Source organism: Gymnoscopelus braueri, assembly GCF_963280865.1.
Source record: "Gymnoscopelus braueri genome assembly, chromosome: 7".
In the NCBI taxonomy this organism is placed as follows: Eukaryota; Metazoa; Chordata; class Actinopteri; order Myctophiformes; family Myctophidae; genus Gymnoscopelus; species Gymnoscopelus braueri.
Window position 1 is genome coordinate 16,958,252 of NC_137608.1, and position 22,365 is coordinate 16,980,616.

Sequence of the window (22,365 nt, forward strand, 5' to 3'; positions counted from 1 at the left end):
TTAAAAGCATGAAATACATTTTTATACTTTTTTCTTAATAAAAGGCAGCGGAGAAAGGCCTGGATTTAAGAGTCTTCATTGTTTTCCAACTATGTGCAGCATAATAACTACAGCCTCATCATGCTTCCTTTTCCAGTTTTATAACAGCATCTGATCTAATTTGGATGTAAAGAGTAATATTCATATCAAAGAAAACATATCAAATCTAAGTTGTGCCCTGGACTATTTGGGCCAATTTCCCTTTGCCAAGACAGTCCATTATTAAGTTTACACTTTTGTTCTCTTGTTCTGTAGAGAACTGAGAAAACTGCTTTATGTTTTAAAATAAATGGAACAGAGGGAACATAATGTAAATTACCGGAAAATGTTCTTGCACCAAGTGAAATAAGCAGAGAAGCATCACAAAATCTCCTACGGGAAAAAAGGACCGTTTTCAAAGGCCTTTTCAGAGCAATAAGATAATGTATTGGATGGTTTTCACTGTTAGTCCAGACTCAAGGCTACCATTTATGAATGCTTGCTTTGCAGACTCTGACACTTAGTGAAAGAATAGAAATGGGTTTCAATAAATGACTGTCTTTGCTGTCAGGTTAGCTTATTCATTCACTGTGAATCCACCCAACCCAAGATTGTGACACTGTTAAACTGTACCCACCAGGCAGCAACACTGGCATACCTCTGTGCAGGCTGTTTTTTATGAATATGGAATATAATGCTGAATAGGCCGTTTAAGTAAAGTAAATGTTTGCCCATCTTTGACACTTGAAAAGATATTGCTTCTTGTGTCACGCAAACAGTCATAATTCCACAGGATGTGGGTGTAATGCATGAGCAGATAATGCCTTTCTTATTAAGAATTGTCAACTGTTATTGCTTGCTGCTTTTCCTAATCAAGAGGACACAGCACATGTGTACACACTTTGAAAGGGACACAGATACAGAACACGTGCACACACTCTGAAGGGAACAATGTACACACATGTACAAAACAACGTGTACACAATACTCACAGAGCTGTTCAGGTTCTTTGCCCACATCTCAGGATTTATCTAATTGATCATTTTGACACATTCAAACTAGCAGAAAGCCTCCACAGATACTTCCATCAATGTGCCAAAGGTACACAAGGGGCGGCCATAGCTGAGTGGTTAGTGAGCCCGCCTAGGGAACCAGAGGCCCTGGTTGCCCCAAGTTCGATTCCAGGCTATCCCAGCATATGCGCCGATGATATGAAATTTGTCCCTGAGCAAGACTCTTAACCCCAATTGCTCACAGGTTCTCATTGGAAACAAGACCGCAAGGACTTTCATGAACGACCTGTTAAAAGGAATTATCCTTATCCTTATCCACACACACACACACACACACACACACACACACACACACACACACACACACACACACACACACACACACGTATGTATGTATACATAAATACATACATACAATTACACAGCAGAAAGAGAAGAGTCAGCAGGAGTTGGACCTGGCCACACACATGTTCACGCATGTATGCACGCACGCACGCACGCACACACGCACACGCACAGGCACACACACACACACACACTAGGCTAAATACACAGACGACATTCAATTAATATTCTCCTTTAATTCCTCTCTTGCCTGTCATCCTTACACACGCACGGCTCAGCACAGGTTATCTGGGATGTGACTGATGGTTGTCAGCAGGGCAGTTCATTGCATCATGAGCGTGAACCTGCGTTGACCGGCAGCGCGCCACAGGTCCAGGAGGCACCACTTATCTCCTCAAGGCTAACAGAGTGGCTTTTGACAGGCTGTTCCAGCACACGTCCATCCCCCTCTCGGCTGACCCTTGCCTCCCCCCTTGCCAAATCTCTAATCAGACGCATTCAAGGTTGTGGATCCCACAGGTCACAGCTAGAGGGGGTGGGCGTGGGTGGGGGTTGGAGGGGGGGATATTGTATGTCATTATATAACCCCTGTGGGCCAAATTGTGTTAGGCTAAGCACTTTCAAGCCGGTGTCCTTATTTTGGACATGTCATTAAAGGCATAAAATGGTCAGAAATGTGTATGATATACTGTATGTAATGTAGTTATTTCAATGTTAGTCATGTTGTCTGATGTTTGATACGCATCATTCTTAATAGTGATGTTAACACACTGAGCAGGGACGCAGGTCCCCAAATGGGATTTCAACCGGTATATTGTATATCAATATTCGTATATTATAATTGTGTTTCCTTTGCTTGATGTTTTGTGTAAAGTACATTGAATTGCCTTGTTGTTGAAATGTGCAATACAAAAAAATAAAATAATACCTTGCCTATATATATATATATATATAGAGATATAGATACTGTAATACACACACACACACACACACACACACACACACACACACACACACACACACACACACACACACACACACACACACACACACACACGTATATAGGTATATGTACAGTATAGTATACATTAAACTACACAGCAGAAAGAGTTTTATTACCAGTGCTGTTGTTGGACCTGGCCTTGATGAGTTTGTGGACATAATAGACAACACAGTGTACATAATATGCAGACACAGTTTTTACTAAATATTCATTATTCAAACGTTATGCATGGATACTGAAAAGGATACTGCATGTACTGTATTTGTTCTTATAAATCCTACAAATGTACACGTTTTAAGTAAAACCCTAAATACACGTATAATTCTATTTTCCCCTATAACTCTCATTGTTTATACTTATTTATTCATTTATTATATCTTCTCTGTCGGGTGGAAACCTCATATGTCCAAGAGTGTTACTTTTCAGGATTCAAATTTAAAAGATTGCAAGCTCACAAGATTACAAGCTCGCATTTCGAGATTGCGGATCTACTATTTTTGATACTTTTGTGTGACACTGTGGTATGGTCAAGTGGGGGCATTCATTTACTAAAAAAGTTAAAATATGAATTATGCCCGACAGCGCCGATATTATATTATGTATATTTGTTGTACTGTAAAGCAGTGGTTCCCAAAGTGCATTCCAGGGACTCTCTGGGGTCCTTTCGAAGGTCCTTTCGAAGGGTCAACATTGACCCTTACAAGTCTGTATCCCTGACAGTGTAAAAGTGCTCCATTTGTACACTGTCAGTTAAGGGGAGACCTTGAAATGTGCTGTATAAGTTAGTTAGAGAACCACTACTGTAAAATGTGAATGAAGCCTGAAGAAGCGTGCCTTCTCCAAGTGTGGTCTCTCCACCTGCTCTCCTCCTCTGTCCTCCTCTCCTCTCTCTGCACTCTCTTCTCCCTCTCTCTCTCTCATCTTGTTCCCCTTGACCCTGGCACACTGTAACCCAGACACCAAGAGCTGATAACAGGGCCCACCATTCCTCACCCTGAGCCAATGGACACGCTTCCAGAGGGGGGCTAACCTTGGTCCCTCGCATTTCTCTGATGCCTCTGCCATTTCCTCTGTGCTCCTGAAAGTGCTCTCTCTCTCTCTCTCTCTCTCTCTCTCTCTCTCTCTCTCTCCCTCTCTCTTTCTCTCTCACGCACGCACGCACGCACGCGCGCACGCACGCACGCACGCACGCACGCACGCACCCACACACACACACACACACACACACACACACACACACACACACACACACACACCACACACAGGATGCACGCACAGACATACACACAGATTTTCTCTCCACTCTTTCTCTTGCTCACACTTTCATACATGAACCGAACGCACTCTGCACAGCATCATCTTCTTACCTTTTGTTTTCTCTTATTCACTCACTCACTCACTCACTCGCTCTCTCTCTCTCTCTCTCTCTCTCTCTCTCTCTCTCTCTCTCTCTCACTCACTCACTCACTCACTCACTCACTCACTCACTCACTCACTCACTCACTCACTCACTCACTCGCTCACTCACTCACTCACAATTTTTTTTTACCATTATGCCTTTTATATCTTAAAGTGATATTTCACTTTCAAACATGTTTGGGGTCATGCTAACGTCTACTCTGGCTTTTGTGTGCACCCAGACAATTTTTAAGTTGCTTTATTCAGTTTTTAGATATTTGATATTCATTTGCTCAGACAAGCCTCCTTCCTATATTAAGGCTTTGTAACTCCAAACTCCATTTTAACCATGTTAGACTCATTGAAATCACACGTCCATTGGTTCTGGTGACTGGTATTGGCCTTCTAATACGTGAGGGGCTTTGTTTTTTCAATTACTTTTTTCATTCATTTTATATAATTATTTTTGTTTATTTTATTTAGGTAATGTTCCCAACAAAATAAAGTAATCCAATGTCTAGGCCAACATGGTGACCAGTAACGTTCAACAGTCTAATGGTAGCCAAGCAGAACCTGTTCAGAAATCTCTTGGTATGACTCTGTCTCCATACTGCAGATGTTAACTTTCAAAATATGCTCTGTATAGGAACTTCAACACTTTCTTTAGCATAACCATGTAAGGTATGGTAATTGGCTTCAAAGCAGTGGTGTAAACAGACCTGCCAACCCTTCTGTTCTCACCAGGAGAATCCTGTTATTTGACCCCATCTCCTGGACGTCTCCTGTTCTTCCATTTCTCCTGTTCTTATCCTGTTTTGGGGGATTCCACCCTTTTTGTGTGGCCCCTCACTGATATGCAGCCACGGCAATTCATGTTATTTTGATATGCAAATCACAATGGCAGTATTTGATTGTTCTTTTTGTTGGAAGGTGTGAGTGGGCAAGGTGTGAGCGCTCTCTCTCTCTCTCTCTCTCTCTCTCTCTCTCTCTCTCTCTCTCTCTCTCTCTCTTTCCCTCTCTCTCTCTCCCTCTCTCTCTCTCTCTCTGATTCTGGCATACACACCCCAAAAAAACTCTCTTTCTGAGAGAATGGGAATGTTACTCTTTTACTGTCGCTTTATGTCTGGATAAACTCCAGTTCAATGCAATTTTCCCTTTAAATGTCCAATGCCATTGACAATGCATTGGGTGCTTTCAAAGATTCATTTTCAGGCAAACAGGTCCACAGTGAGATGAATATTTTAAAGTTTGAATGGGGTTTATAGATGTAAGTAAAAGTTTTAAAAGTTAAATATCTCAAAAACTAAAAAACATTTGAAAGTAAAAAGTTCACGCATGTGTGTCCACAGTAAGCTGAATTATAAAAAAGTGTGAATGGAGTCTCTAGGTGAAAGTATTTTTTGTTTTTTTAGGTGTCAAAATCTTCCATCGACCGCCATTATAATTTTCTGAACTTTTAAAGGAGTATATTTCTAAAACCATGAAACATTTCAAAGATTCATTTTCAGGCAAACATGTCCACAGTGAGATGAACATTTTAAAGTTTGAATGGGGTTTATAAATGTAAGTATGTAGAACTAGTAGCCTGCCAAAGTTTGCACTCTTTTCCTTTAAATGTCCATTGCCAGAGATTTGCCATTGACATTGCATTGGGCGCTTAAAGTTACATATTTCAAAAACTACACATTATTTCAAAGTAAGAATCTCAACCATGCATGTCCACAGTAAGGTGGAATTTTTTAATTGTGAATCAAGTTTATAGGTTAAAGTATGAAGGAACAGCGAGTTGACAAAGTTTTCAGATCTAAGTTTTAAAAGTTAAATATCTCAAAAACTACAAAACATTTCAAAGTAAAACATTCAAGCATGTGTGTCCACAGTAAGGTAAGTAAAGCAGGACTGATAAAAGTGTCAAACTCCCAAAATCTGGAAATTACATCTACTCTGTTAAAAATGTCCTGGGGGGGGCGGGGGTACCCCCAGCGTGGTCAAGAGCCCCCCCCTGGGAAAAAATCTCCTGTTATCGGACGGTCTGAGGTTGGCAGGTATGGTGTAAAGTAACTAAGTACATGTACTCAAATTCGAGGTAGTTTTTACTTATTTTTACAGTATTTCCAATTTTCAATACTTTTACTTCTACTCCACTACATCTCAGAGGCAAATATTGTACTTTTACTCCACTATAATTATTTGAAAACTTTAGTCACTAGTTACTTTGTAGATTTTGATTATGCATACTTTGGCAATTTGAAAATAGCAGATCTACAAGCTCACAACGCATCGCAAAGCGACGCGTTGTGAGCTTGTAGATCTGCTATTTTCAAAGGATTTTTATACATTTGAAAACTTGTGAAATGGGACCTTCTGCATAATGAGTACTTTCACTTTAGGTACTGTACTTTAAGTATATTTTGATGCCAATACTTTTGTACTTTTACACAAGACAATTTTGAATACCGAACTTGTAGCCTACTTGTAACAGAGTGTTTCTACAATAGGGTATTGATAATTTTACTTACCCTAAGTAAACATGTGAGTACCGTACTTCTTCCATCGCTTCTTCAAAGTCTGATGACCTCACTCTACTGCACTGCAGAACATTGACGCTTTTTACAGTGGTTTTAAAGTGTATCTCAGGATGCTATCATTAATAAACTGAGATTATGAACAACAGTTGCCTATAATGCCAACTAATGTTTGACTATAAGACTCACATTGTGAGCGTGTTGAATCTTTCCTCCAGGAGTTTTCAACTGTAAATCTGCCATGATTAGAGGTACCTATCTTACCACTTCACCACTGTGTCTTGTTGTCTTGTTGCTCTCCAGTGAAATTTTTATCCAGGTATACTCGCATAGCTCGGGGATCTCCACCTATACCAAACAGTTTGCTGACATCTAAATTCAATGTAAGGGCTAAAGTGGGTGGAAACAATGTGGAGACAAAAATAACTGTCGCTTTGCAGAACCAATGCAAAGACTTTAGGGCAGTCCATCATGTTGAAACAGTGATATGATTTATTTCCTCTCACTACCACAATATTGGTTCTTCAACTGTTCTTTGGTGTGGCTGAGGTTGCCACTGATGTAGAAATAGAACATGTTAGGCCACTGTATGGTTCTAGAGCAGTGGTTCTCAACCTGTGGGTTGGGACCCCCAGGGGGTCCCCAAAAGATTTTTGGGGGTCCCCAGATGATTAGCTCAATGTGCAACATTGTTTTCTCACTCGACAGTCAACAAACCAACATACAGCTGGCCCTCAATCTATGTTTAATGTTACTGAGTGAAGATGAGGAGTTGGCAATACATATGTATGTATTCCAGAATAAAGAACCTCTGTGTTTAATGGAGATCTGGCTATTAGTGGTACGGCTGAAGGGAGGATGGAGGTTATTGGATTGTCTAGTATTATGAGCATGAACTTTGGTCACAAAACATAATGTTGAAAGGTGTAGGAAGCATATTTGAAAGGTAAGTGCATTTATAGATGAAAGAACAGGACTGGACTGTTAATGTCATAGATAGACAAGACATTACATTCGTTTTTTTAAACAGAGGAGCAGATGGAGCCAAATCGTTAGAAGAGGTTGCTATTCTTACACATTTATTTTGAGTAATGAGTAATTTGTGTAAATTAGATGGATATGTACTTGCCCAGACAATATTATAATGGGATACTGCACATTGTCACAATTTTACATTAAAGATTATGGGTTTGTGAAGCCGTAGGCAATTGATGTTGCCTATAAGTCCTCCTACTTTATATGTGTCTGTGTAATAATGGCTGGAAATCTTGCTTGAAACAAACAGGACAATTAATTATATTGATGAAAAATGTAGCCGACTTGTTTTTGACACTGTGATTTCAATGTAAATCCTTTAAAAAATATCCCTTTTCCCCTCTTTGTTTCAGATATTTTGTCTGACATTCAAGATTTTCTAAGGGTCTTTTATTATTGAAGCTAATTAATACCATCCAGCCTGATGTAGCCTTGAAAATGAATGGGGAGTCTGGCATCCGTCTGCAGTTGAACATCTGCCTGGTGTCCAGATAATAGCATGCATCTCTCAACACCGTGTTCATAAATACAAATGATATTTTCAATATATTCAACTTCAGTCTGTAAGCCAGTGATATACCAAACAACTGCTAGAACTGTGAGAGGAAAATAGGTTTGCAATTAAAAGAATGTGGTTAGTGCAACATTTCTCTATAGGCTATGCTCTCACTATAAAATGTACTGTAGGCATGATCAATTGAGAACTTTAAGACCTCTCTCCAAATTCTGGGAGGGCTTTGGGTCAAGGAATATCGGCCCCCAATTTGCTGAGGGGTTGTACCCAGCCTGGGTGTGGTCGTACCTAGTGCACCTCGGATTTACGCCGTGATGTGTCGGTGAGTGAGTTACCTTCTTAAAGCTAAAAGTTGGTTGGTAGACCTATTGTCTTTTTTTATGTATCCACTGACATTGACAGTGTAACTATAGGCTACTGGAGCTTACATCCCCCATTTATCGGTTTACAGTAAAGCCTTAGCTTACAATTGTCTTCTTTTTTTTTTATTTTGTATTTTATGATGGATTAATTTATATTTAAGAGCATGCAAGGTTGCAATTGAGTTCAACCTTGTAAAACAAAAAGCATTACAACTCCATTGTTACAGAACACAAAGACCAACTTCAGAAAAGAGCACAGGAGAAAACTGCTGTTCAAATTCAGGAATCTGTCAAGGGCAAGAGAAATGCCTCTAGCTCCCTTCCATCAACACTGTGCAGCTCTAATCATAATCACAAGTCTAATTTACGGACCAAAAATAACAGAGCGACAAGCTCACAACACATTGCATCCGCAACTCGTGAGCTTGTAGCTTGACTATTTTCTGCGTACAACACTGTCCCAGCAAACAATGAGATGTCTAAACAAAGTCTTTTTTGAACGTCACATTTTGGTCTACCAGCTCACAATACATGCAAACTTGTAATTTTCCATTAATATTCACCTTTTATGACATTGACAGAACACGGGGGTTCAGGTGGTTAAGCTAGAAAAAAGCAACTAATGAAAACATACAGTCATGCATACTCCATCGCACAACAGTGTTGTGTTTGACACAAAAATAGCCGATCTACAAGCAACATATGAGCTTGTAGATTGGCTGTTCACTTAGAACATGATTGGTCCATTGCCGTTTGTCTTAATTCCCAAGGAAAAGAGCAGAAACACCACACACCACGTCCCCAAGACAAGCAGACACCTCTCGCCACCTCTGAGAGAGAGAGAATAAAACAAATAGGTTAGTCACCCAACCAAAGATATATATTCATCGCACAACAGTGTTGTTTGCCAAAAAATAACCACCATGTTTGACACAAAACAAATGCCGTTCTACAATCACACACTTGCATTATGAGATTGGCCATTTCGTACAAAACCGATAACAGACAAATACCTGGTTTTCCCAAGAGCAGACACCTCACCATGTCCCAAACCAAGACAGTCCCAAATGAAAGGCAGGACACCACACACACCACCTGACAAAGAAACAAAACGTTATAATACTCCATCTTATTTACTGTTCTGTCTCCTGTCTACTGTTCTTGTCTCCTCTCTTATCAGGATACAAAAACTGCTCTTCAATTATAGCAGTGCAGTCAGGCCCTCACCTAGAAGAATTAACCAAATAATTGTTAAGACAATGAAAACCACAGCGCACCCAAACATCACACAAGGGTTAATTCATACTGTAACATACCTGTCAACAACTTTGAGGACAGTCCTTAATGTCCTTCCCTCCAATACAGGAACGATGCAGCACCTGTTGGAATAAGTCCATGAAAATGTCACTGACATACCCCAGAGAAACATAAAAATAGTGTGCGAGTGCATCTTATGCCGTTCATTACTTCCAGACTCTTGTAAAGCCTACCAGGGTATTAAAAGTTAGACTTTCTTCTGGTACACTGGAGGGGGGAAAAGTAACATTTATATTAACACAAATAAATCATAATTTGACATTATAGACACCACCCTTCAATGATACAAAACACTGCTATAATTGAAGAGCAATTGTTGTATCCTGATAGGAGAGGAGACAAGGACAGAGAGAACAGTAAAGGGCAGAAGAGAGAAGGGTTGCAAATTAAGTGTCCCCCAGTTTTGTAGGCCAGTGTCTTGTCTTCATTGAAATAGCTCAGAACGTACCTGCTGGTGGCAATGGGAATGCCCATGTTGGACTCTCAGTTACTGCATCAGCACCTGTAATAAGAAAAAGTCTGTTTTAGAAACTACTAGGTGATATTTTTGCATTTGACACCGATGACCATAAATTAGAGAAATAATAAATGTCCTATTGGGCACCAATACTACTTCTTGTTGAATTATAAAGGTTTTGATTAATACTTGGGGCCTTTGGACAACTCACCATGCCTTACGGTGTCCCTGGAAACATCACTGAGCCGGGATCTGCCATCATGTGTGGACCTCGACCCATCACTGTGGCGGAACCCTTAACTCAACTGCACAAGAGTGTTGTTTGACAACAATAACCGATATGTTCTTTAAAGGTTCTATGACATTCATTTTCACTTTTTTTATTTTCTATGTTTTTTGGGGGGTTTCAATTACACCCAAAAAAATCTGAACTTTGAACATTCAGTGGATTTTCTGTGGTCTGGGGTTTTCTGAATAATTAGGCTGAAAAGTTATCTGAGCTTGGCCCTTCAGCAGTGAAGTCACAGCCCATTAATCCCGCCCACTCTCCTCCTCGCCCCTCCCCTCCCCTATCCTTTCCTTTGGGGGGGGGGGGCGGAGCAGAGGCGATGATTGACAGGCAAAATCCCTCAACAGCGACACCCGCAGGCTTTAGAAATGTGAGAGAAAAACACCTGCCGTGGATCAATGGAGTGGAATTTTTTGTTAAAACTTTTTATACACGTTTGAAGGACCATGACAAAGACTATTAATGTGTGGTAAAACTGAACGTCATGAAACCTTTAAAGCAAGCAACACCGGACTATAGTTGTACAACAAAATAGCAAAACTAGCCGATCTACAATCACACATGTGAGCTTAGATTGGCCATTTCATACAAAACAGATGATTAGAGAAATGCCCGGTTTTCCCCAGAGCAGACGCCTCACGTCCCAAACCAAGACACTGACAAATCAAGGGGGACAACTCACACCAAATCCCTAAAATGAAAGGCAGAACACCACACCACCTGACAAAGAAACCATTGTAAACAACACTGTCTCTCTCTACGTCGTCCTCAGACGAGCCCTCCATCGGAGTCTCCAGTCATCTCGGTTCTCCATACATCTGGCCAGATCCTTTGTGCTTTCTGCACCAGCATCTTTCTGGGAATCTTTCTATAGACTGGGAATTCTCGGCGCGGCTAGTCTCATCCTCCTGACTGCTATCTTTTCTGATACACTTGGTAGTGCCCCGTACAGACGCTTGTTGGTAATGTGCTTGTCCTGGTTGATGTTCAGTACCACATGTAACATTCTGGTGTAGCACCGTCCAGGGACTTCTGTAGGGCTTGCTTTAGTGTCCCGCATTCACAGCCATAGAGGAGAACGGACTCCACAGTCGCAGAGAAGAAACTGACCTTGATGCGTCGGGGGAGGTTGGATTTCCACACACTGGTCATGCTATTAAGAGCTCTCCAGGCAAGTGCTTTCCTCACCTTAAGGTCCTTTTCTGTGGAGCCGACCCATGCGCCCAGGTATTTAAAGTCACTGACCTCCTTTAGCACAGTGCCTTCTGTTGTTGTTAGGGGCGGATGTTCTTGGGGGATGTTATAGGTCATGACCTCGGTTTTCTTTGCATTTAGCATGAGACCAACCATAGCACACTCTAACTCCACTCTGGACAAGAGCTCCTGTGACTGCTTTACGAACAATTTTGAACATTTTCACAATGATACAGGTCAGGCTGATACCACAGTAATTGTCAGGCTTTGAGAGATCCCCAGATTTTGGTACCGGGATGATGTGTGAGAGAGACCATATTTCTGGCATGATGTTTTCCATCAGAGCTTGGTTGCAGATCTCCAAGATGACATCATCAAGATTGCAGTTCTTGATTACCTCTGGGGGAATGCTGTCAGGTCCAGCACTCTTCCCCTGCCTCAGGGAGGCTTTGACCGTGGCAAATTCCCCAGCTGTGAAAGGGCCGTCATCAATGTTGAGATCCCTCAGGACTGCAGGTATTTCCTTCTCGGCATCTTCCACTGTCTGGTGTGTACCAAGAAGGTTCCTGAAGTGAGTTAACCAGGTGGTCACTCTCTCTTCTGGGCTGTTTCCTGCAACCTGTCCCTCTTTCGGTCTTTTCCTTCCACACATCTCATTGATCACCTTCCATGATTCGCTGTACTGTTGTTCTCCCTGAGCAGCTTCCACTCTAAAGACCTTTTGCATCAGCTCCTCACCTCTGATTTTGTCGTACTCAGCAAAGAGAAGTCGCTTGGCCTCCTTCAGTGTCTCGCGTTGTTCAGCGGACGGGTCTTGACCAGCTGCGTGGCGTGCGTTCTCCACTTTTTGACGTGCTGCTATGACATCCTGGTGTTTCGATCTCGCAGGGCTTCTGGTCTTCTGCATCACCGGTACACACCTCGCTCTTGCTACCTCGTTTGCTTCCATGAACTTCATGTAGACTGCGCCCGGTTCCTCCTTCACATCTTGTATGTGAACGTGGTCCCTGACCTCTGCTGTGTATCTGGCTTGTAGTTCAGGGTTTGTGGAGAAAGTCCTCCAGTCATGGCGTACCCTGGGGCTCGGTTTTGGGATCCTAAGGCTCAGCCTCACTCTCATGGATACCACCCGGTGGTCAGAACCCACAGAGTTGAAGGTGTAGGGTTCCGCATTCAAGATGGAATTCCTCCATTTTCGCCTCACTAGTATGAAGTCTAGTTGACGTCTCATACCAGTAGGCCGGTCCTGGAAGGTCCATCTTTTGCTGTTGTTAGCCAAAAAGGCCAGATATATGTTAGTTAGGCAAGCGACACCATCAGAATACAAATTTAGCTCATCCACATCGAATGTTGGTCAGTTCCTACAAATCAGAATTTGTCCTGTAGCCTACCTTGTTTGGTTGGTTTAGCTCCACAGAAAAGGGCAGGACACTTTTATGGATAGGACACCTATCCATAAAAGTGCGAACTAAAGCTTTACTACACTCAACTGCAGTGTCAACTTTTTGACACACTGTTGTGTGTCAAAAAGTAAATGTAATTAGTTAGTCCCACTACTGTATCTGGTAATTACCACACACACTTGCACGCAGAGACAGTTTCTTCTGCTGATTCTCTCAAAACAGGATTTGCTAATGGCTAAATAAATTGATCCCAGTCTACATCCCGCAAGATTTGTTAAGCCAGAATTGTAAACAAGCCATGCGCACCCGGCAAGCTATAGGTTCTGAGGCCTGTACAAGCGAGCCAGCCTTAAGCATTGGTTCTCAAGGGGCCCCAGGGGTCCTTGGGGGGATACCTAGGGGGTCCCCAGCAAAATGTGTTAATAAAGCGTTACAAAATAGTCTACTTTGGCTATTCAAAAATAACAGATCTAAAAGTTCATAGCGCGGCACCGAGTACTGTGCTATGAGCTTGTAGATCTGCTATTTTTGAAAAATCTTGAAAAACATTTTTTTTAACACAAATCTTTGCTTCTGTAAGTCCCTGGCCTGATCCTTGGCACGAAAAAGTTTTAGAACCACCGGCCTAAAGGCCTCACTTGCGAGCTGCACAGAAAGCAACGCCAGACGTGGAGTAAACAAACGTCTCAGTCAGCACGACTGAACGGTGCTTGTTCACGTTAACGGTCCAGTTAAAGTTGCAGTCGTGAATATTTACGGCTATAGTCTTTATTGTAATTCCACCAATGTTTAGCTAACGTTAGCGGATTCAGACGCAAATGCTAACTATAGTTAGCATTTGGTTAGCAAGCTGGTTAGAAGACAACAAAACTAGGTAGCAAATACTACATTTATTAACATATATACCATTAAATCCGCTGACCTTAACCTTCAACTTTGTAGACGTTGTGGACTTTGTAGAACACGATAGAAGGGTTTTATTTCACGGAGAAAAGAACCAGCTCTTTCTGTTGTGGAGACCACTCTGAAAAGACCAGTGAATCTGGGTGGCAAGGGCTTTAACGTGGCCTCAGCCAATCAAAGTGCGTTCACTATTGGGTCAGATGATGTCATGTTGTGTCAGGCAATCAGGATGGCATTCACTCTTGGATATCTAACGGCCCTGTATGTTACTGAATATTTTGATATTAAGTGTTTTTGTGCGTTTAGATATTATACAGATATACCTAGCTTACAATCACTCCCACTCTCTTGCACTGTACCAAATAAGAAATATGTTCATTACTTATTTAATCACAAATAAAACATAAATAATTATATTCACAATCATGTTTTTAATAACAAAAAATATGTTATATTATAAATATTATTTTTCTAATAACCAATAAAAATAATATTTGTATTGGTTAATAGAAAAATAATATTTAGTGCAGGAAATGTATGCGATTAATTAATATAATATATTATATTATATTAATGAATCGCATCAATTTCCTGCACCTGTTTTAGACGTCCTGCAGACATCCAAAAAAATTACCTAGGCAGACGTTCAAATATTGAACTGCATATTGACGTCTAAGAGGGGTCACTAGACGTCCAAATGTTGGATCTGTTTTGCACGTCGCACAGACGTCTAGAAATGGTCTTCGACGGACGGACCTGATATAGACCAGATCTGCATGTCTGTCAGACGTCATATATGTTTGCTGGGGTCTTAAAGGAGCACCTGCACCTCACCTATTTTCAACCGTATCTTCATAAAATGTATCCTATAATCATAATCATAAGATGGCCCAATGTCCATCTACTCACTCTATGCGTCATTCGTGGGCTATAGATAGTTCAGAATCCTGCCTACCAGTGACATCATCGACTGGGATTCCAAGCTAATAGAAACTTCAGCCTTTCTCTTTCTGTGAACTTAGCCTGCTGAAATAAAAGCCATTGTTCTTGTATTAATTTAAATAAAACAAAAAAGGTTTGACCTGGTAGGTAGGAATTGGTTAGGATGATGTCAGACAGGTTTCTGAACTGTCCACAGCCCTCCTCTGAGACAGAGTTGACATAAATGGTGGTCTTATAAGCACCATTAGTGAGGACCATTTAGGCCACTGCTTCCCAAACAGTGTCTCGGGACCCATTTGTGGGTCGCGGACACATTTTTATGGGTTACGGGTAAATAAATATCACTTTATTGTTTGTTTCCTTATTATTATTTAAAAACATACCCAAAAACAAACATTTCATAAATAAAACAAAATCAAAGAAATAAAAAAAATCCATAAATTAGAAAACAAATGTTTAATAAGTAGTGAAAATAACCGATCTACAAGCTCACAACACGTTGCATCGCAACGTTGTCAGCATGTAGATGTGCTATTTTCACTAGTTTGGGTCCTCCTGGCCCTGGGGAGACATCTCATTTCTCTTTTGGGTCTCGAACTAAAAAGTTTGGGAACCACTGATTTGCGCTATTTGAAGATCGGTTTAGAATGGGTGAAGTGGTCCTTCCTAGCTATCTTGCTTCTCACTAACATTAGTAGAACTACAGCAGTAGAATAAAAAACCACCATCATGATGCTGGACAGTGGACAGTCTGTCCGTTTTATTGTATTGTATTGTATTTTTCGAATTGTTCCAGTAGGGGGCATGAGTCAATCAGAGACGTTTATAGGAATGATTTATTTTATAAGCTTCACCACGAAATGATGTCAAGTACCACCTCATAAGTTAAGGTACAGAGGTAAACATTCTTGTAGCAGATTTGAGATTGCTAATCATTGAAAGCAATGTAATGTAACAATATACAAGGATCAGAGAAATAGATTTGTTTTGTTTGACCTTGTAGGATGACACCAAGGGAAACCCCCTATCGTAGTGGGCTTTCTCTGCATGCTATTGTCGTCTTTCTATTAAATTTCCCTTCTCTTAAGTGGCTTGTTGTGCTCTGCCCTGGTTTGGTCAAGGACAGATCAGGGGGACAGTGAATGCGTGCAGGCTGTTCAGCAAAATCACTGCTATTATTATTTTTCTTCATGTATTGTGGAACATCTACAACATCACTTGATCACAAGATTATTTTTGGAAATGGGCCTATAGATGAACCAATTATTAGGCTAGATACTTTTCTTTTCATTTCGGATTTATAGGGGCTCTAAAACGTTTCTATGCCAATGACCCCCCAAACTAGCTTCTGGCTGCGGCCCCCCACTGCAAAATGGCTTCTTTTTTCTCTTCTTTTCTTTCTTGCAAAAATAGCAGAGTGACAAGCTGACAACGTGTTGCATAAGTAACTAATACATAAATAAATAAATACAAATCTAGTTTAGATTTTCACATAGCCTATATGTTTGGAAATGACATGCCTAAAATAGGGACGCCACCAGGTTCAAAGTGGTCAAGCTGTCACAATAATCTCATGAATGGCATTTGAATTCAAATAGAAAAATAATTATAACTTTGTTTTTTTTATGAACCCCCACCCTCTCCTTTCACCCACCTCAGGGACGCCCCCTGGCGGCCCCCATTGAAAACATGTGCTGTAGGCTTTAGAATACACGTAGCCTACACAATCATCCGGACACTTTGCGTTAACCGGGTGGCTAAAATTTCACCAAGAGAGCAATCTGGGAACCCATCGTCAAATGAAAAGGAAAAACAGCGCCCCCACTGCCCCCAGTGTTTTTCACGTTTGCATTTCGAAGCTCTGAATCTGTTCTTGCAGAGATTACCAAGAGAGTGACCGCTTCAGTCATCATGCAAAGTGCACTTCATCCAGAAGATTGGGCCACTAGTCATTATTCTAGTTAAATTTCATACACTTAAATCCAAATGTATAATTTTTTTTCTTTTTCTTTTTTTTGTTTGGCCCACAGGCCGTCTGGCGGCCCGTAAATGGAATTCTCCCGAATTTCCTAGTGGCCAGCACGTCCCTGAAAGCCAAGCAGTAGACTAGCCTACATTAAAACAATGTATTACTCAAAAATTAAGAGAGCTGCAAGAACTGTCCTTTTATGTTCACTCTTTAATTGTTTTCTGTTAGTAAATCCCCCAGGCTCTGATGTTGTTGTATCGTTGTATTAATAACTTCTTTGTTTGTGTTTGTATTCTATAATGTATTGTATTGTTTCGTATTGTATTGTATTGTAGTGTACTGTACGTCATCGTCATGATTGTTATAAATGAAGATTTGTGGAGGGAAAAAAAGAAAGAAAAAAAGATTGGGCCACTTAGAGAAGAATGACTAGTAGGAGGAGGAGGGCGTCACAACATCAACACGTCACAACATGGCGTAGCCTATAACCGATGGAAGTCAAAACATTACGACTACGAGCCCCCCCAGCCCAGGCCTGCTTCTTTATTTATTGTACAAATAGGATCTTGGGAGACTTTGACACTTGACAGAGCTTGTCTGACGCCGTATATACAGGGCCCCGCTGACCTGTAGCCACATCAGCACTGAGCACATACCAAAACAAATATGGTGGTGGTGTGGTGGAGACAAACATCACAGGACATATTAGTGCGTGGCTGCAGTGACAGACAGACAGTGACAGGAGGTCTCTGGTCTCCTCCTCCGCTCTTTACCTTCATTAAGTATCAGCGTTGCCAGATTTTGCGAGAGAAATAAGTAACCAGGTCTATGAAAACAAGCAAGGACAACACAAGGTAATACATCAAATGCAAAGAAATAGTAATGTAGGATCATAGGTAAACCAAAAACTTATCATCAGTCTAAGTAACAGTAGAATATCCAAAAAATCTATAATAAAAAAATCATAATCTAACAGACACATGAGCACTTTAAAACCTATATAGGCCTACATCACAAGCTCACAACGCGTTGCGATGCGTTGTGAGCTTGTAGATCTGCTATTTTCAAAAAAATCTTGGGGGTAAAAGTGAAAAATTAGAAATATTTTTAAACATTTTAACAACAGAAATCTGGAATAATAAGCAGACATGGCAACACTGGTCAGTATGGTCCCTCAGATCGGGAAGCTGCGCCTGTTTGTTTTCTGGCCCCTGCGCCCTAATAGACGGATGTGCATTGTGCACACATGGACGGGATGTAGTGTAGATATAGTCCTATGGCTAATCGAGGACCTTGTCGTTCTCCGGGAAGGTCAGGGGTAAAACTGATTGATAGATACTAGCTATCTATCTGTCTCCCCGAGTCCGACACATTCTGCTGAGCAAACATTCTGAAGGCACTGATGCGCTGAGCAACTTTTCTGGGCATCTCATGGTGGGCGACACAGTGTGTCGCTTTAGCATGGCTTACACCATTGGTTCTCAAAGTGAGGTCCGGGGATCCTAAGGGGTCCTTGGGGGCATCACAATCATTTTAACCACTTTATCCATTTATATGTTGGCTATTCAAGAGCTTTCATATCTACTATTTTTGAAAATATTTGAAAATAAAATGTTGAATCATTTAGATTTTATTTTATTTTATTTCTCTTCTGGGGGTCCCACTCCCTGGCACTGCTATTTTCAGATGGGGGTCTGAGGCCAAATACATATAGGCTACATTTGGCTGTATATCTTTGACATGAACATGTTTGAGAACCATTGGTTTACACTACCAAACTGGAGCACAGTGTTGTCAGAAAACCATCTGTACCTAGTACCAGTGATATCATTGGTAGGCAGGTTTGGTCATTTCAAATATTAAGATTACATTTTTATAAAAAAATGTTTTGAAAGCCTGCCGTTTCTATAGCTTCGATTCACCATCGATGATGTCACTGGCGGGTTTCTGAACTGTATACAGTCCTCCTCTCTGAGACACTGAGACAAATTGATGTTGAAACTGAGGTGAAGTGGTCCTATATATTCGAAAATAGTCAATATATAAGCTGACAAGGCATTGCCGGTGTTGTGAGCTTGTAGATTTGAACGTTTGAACATTGTTTGGGGAGGAAATTGAAACTCCATTAATGAATACTTTTACTTTTATAGGCCACTGTAAGTAAGTAGGCTATATTTTGATGCCGATGCTTTTATACCTTTATAGGATTTTGAATTCTGCATAGACTTGCCTACTTTTAATTAAGTCAAAACTTTGAATATATGCTACTTCCTCCACCACTGCAGAAAACATCTGCATTGCCCCCAAAACTATAAGTGGTTCTAATGCCAGCATTTTGTATACGCAATATTGTGGACAATGCCCTCATTTATGTGGATAATGTTCATGCTGTTTCATGCAAGGCAATATGAAATATAGGCTATAGGGTCTTGACAGCCAACAAAGAATGATCAGCAAAATCAGAACCAACGTTTTGCTAACGTAGCTTTGTCCTTTCCTGTCTTATAAATGGAAATGTAGACAGACACACTGGGTCTACTTGAGAATGGTAACAAATCAGTGCCTCTGCGCAATAACCCCCCCCCCGTGTGTGTTTGTGTGTGTGTGTGTGTGTGTGTGTGTGTGTGTGTGTGTGTGTGTGTGTGTGTGTGTGTGTGTGTGTGTGTGTGTGTGTGTGTGTGTGTGTGTGTGTGTGTGCGCGCGCGCGCGCACACACACACACACACACACACACACACACACACACACACACACACACACACACACACACACACACACACACACACACACACACACACACACACACACACACACACCGGACTGAGAGATACTTAAAAAACACCCACAATTTCCTGTACAAATCTAAGAATAGTCCGTTTTACTCTTCGCTTACAAAGCAAAATGTCTTTTCAGATGCTATTGAAAAATGATTACTGGAATTGCACTTGCAAGCGTGCGCGCACTCTCACACACACACGCACACATGCACGCACGCACTCATGCACGCATGCACACACACACACACACACACACACACACACACACACACACACACACACACACACACACACACACACACACACACACACACACACACACACACACACACACACACACACAACAATTTGGATTTAACTATAAAACGATTCAGTGCACCGACTGGTATTTGCGATTTTATTATTATTATAGTTTTTATTATTATTATTATTATTATTATTATTATTATTATTATTATTATTATTATTATATTATTTCAACATAATAAGCCTGTATTATTCTGTAGGCTATGTCGAAATTAGACCACCAATGGAGTAACACATGAATTCTACTGACTGCACGAGGGCCTAATTATAAAAATGTTTATTTATGTTAATGTTAGGCCCTAACTTACCAAATCTGATGATCTGACTGCGTTTCACTGATTATTAATACAACTACTAGCCTATATAATTTCACCTCTGATTTTTGCTGACGTTACATAACACAATGGAGAGTATAGGCTATATTTCTTATTTTGTCAGTAGCCAAATGCCATTTATTCAGGCTATCGATCTCCTGCTTTTTAAACGTATAGTTAACTTAATGATAGTAGTGTAAGGCTAAAAATCAGAAGATTAATGTGTTCACCGTTGGTGATCACCACATGGTGTAAAGTAACTAAATACATTTACTCAAGTACTGTACTGTTGTACAATTTGTAGGTATTTTTACTTTACTGGAGTATTTCCAGTTTCAGTATACGTTTACTTTAGCCTACTCCACTAGGCCTACATCTCAGAGGCAAATATTGTAGGCCTACTATACATTTCTACAAGCTCACAATGCCCGGTGATGCGATGCATTGTGCGTTTGTAGATTTGCTATTTTCATTTAAAAAAAATACATTTTATTTTGAACAGTTGTGAAATGGGACATTCTGCATAATGATTATTTCTACTTTTGATACTTTAAGTACATTTTAATACCAATACTTTTGTACTTTTACTCAAGTAAGTTTTTAATTCAGGACTTTTACTGGTAACAGAGTATCTACAGTATCTACATTGCAGTATTGATACTTTTACTTAAGTAATCTTTTAAAATATTTTTTCCACCACTGAAGATGAGTGTGTTCACCAGTGGTGATCATCATCACCCAGACACCCACCATCAGCACCGCATCCCTGTTAAGGCATCGACCGTTGGAATGCAACGAGGCGGTCCGCAACGGTCCGCATCACCGTCGTCACATGGTTGTTAACGGCCAATAGAACTTTTGTTGCTTAACTTTAGTGATAAGGGAAGAACAGCTAAAGAGCGAGACAGCAAGAAAGGAGTTCACTCATAGTGGTCGCCGCATGAGTGCCACAATACACTTTTCTATTTGGATTGTGTTTTTCCATATAGATTATCATAGGATATTTCTCTTTCATCGGCTCATGCCAAGTTGAAGCATCTCAGACACTTGAGCTGTTGGAGGAGAAACCTCCGTCTCTGCTTCCAGTGCTGTGAGGTTTAGATGTTGGGAGACAAGGCTCAAGGTAAGTCAGAGCTCTCTCTCTCTCTCTCTCTCTCTCTGCAATCTCTTGGGTTTATTCTTGTTTTATAGAAAGATTCCTAAACCTTTCATTTTATTTCTTTTTGCATTGCATTTAGCATTTTGTATTTGTCTATTTATGTGCCTACAATATCCATGTTTTATCTGGATCTGGATTACCATAATTAATTAAGATCTAGTCTAACTAAACTCATAACAAATTGATATCCTAACCTTGCTGTTAAGGTGAATAACGAAATTAACATAGCTCGACAGTTAGTTAGGCTACTTATTTAAATACTGATTGTATTTTATGCCTCGGAATAAATTGTTTTAATTTATCACTAGACAAAAACGTATAGGCTAATACCGCCTTTAGCGTGTTCATGTGACTAAAAATGCAGGACATTTCAATTTATTATGAGCAATAATGCTTTATAACTATTCTGACTACAATTACAAATCTATAAACAAGAGTTTTGGATGTGAGCCGCCTGCTCACTGAACGGAAGAAGTGGTAGGATTTGATAAAGAAAAGACAGACTATCGTTGTATCGTCAGTTACTGAAACGAGCTCTATTTTACACGCTGTTTAAATAATACATAATCTTCATATTTATGTTTATGTATTATGTTGGATTAAAGACAATATTAGATTTAGTTTCAAATACATTTTAAATCACACTGTAGGTTGATGATAATGCATACAGTCTAATAACATGCATACTAATAACTATAATAGCATAATAATAATAATAATAATACAAATGATAATGTATAATTTATAGTCTACTATCCTTAGCCTATATGATAATGCAATAACTTTCACTGAATCACATAATACAGCATTAACTATCGTTATAATTCATATCATATAAATATAATCCTATAATAAGCCATAATAATAATAACAATAGGCTAATAATAATAATAATAATAATAATAATAAAGAATAATATATTATTATTATATTACTATTACTATGACTACTACTACTAATAAGACTACTACTACTACTGCCACCTATTATTAATTATGATAATTATGTTAATTATAATGTGTAGCTGCTATGTCTAGACCTGAAAGCGCTCGAATTAATTATTGCAACCTAAAGGCTTATTTCTGAAAGGCCTAATGCCAAATCACAGGCTATAATAAAGTT

General features: G+C 40.1%; 1 protein-coding gene across 1 annotated transcript in view; it reads left to right on the forward strand.

Annotated features, from left to right (window-relative positions):
- Positions 1 to 21,185: 21,185 nt before the first annotated feature.
- Positions 21,186 to 22,365, forward strand: part of LOC308088039 (nuclear receptor subfamily 5 group A member 2-like) — a gene marked incomplete at both ends in the record, with an annotated part of 16,286 nt that continues 15,106 nt past the window's right edge. Inside the window, one exon of the mRNA XM_080432377.1 lies at positions 21,186 to 21,207. Coding sequence (XP_080288503.1) covers positions 21,186 to 21,207 — 22 coding nt within the window. The remainder of the gene's footprint in view (positions 21,208 to 22,365) is intronic.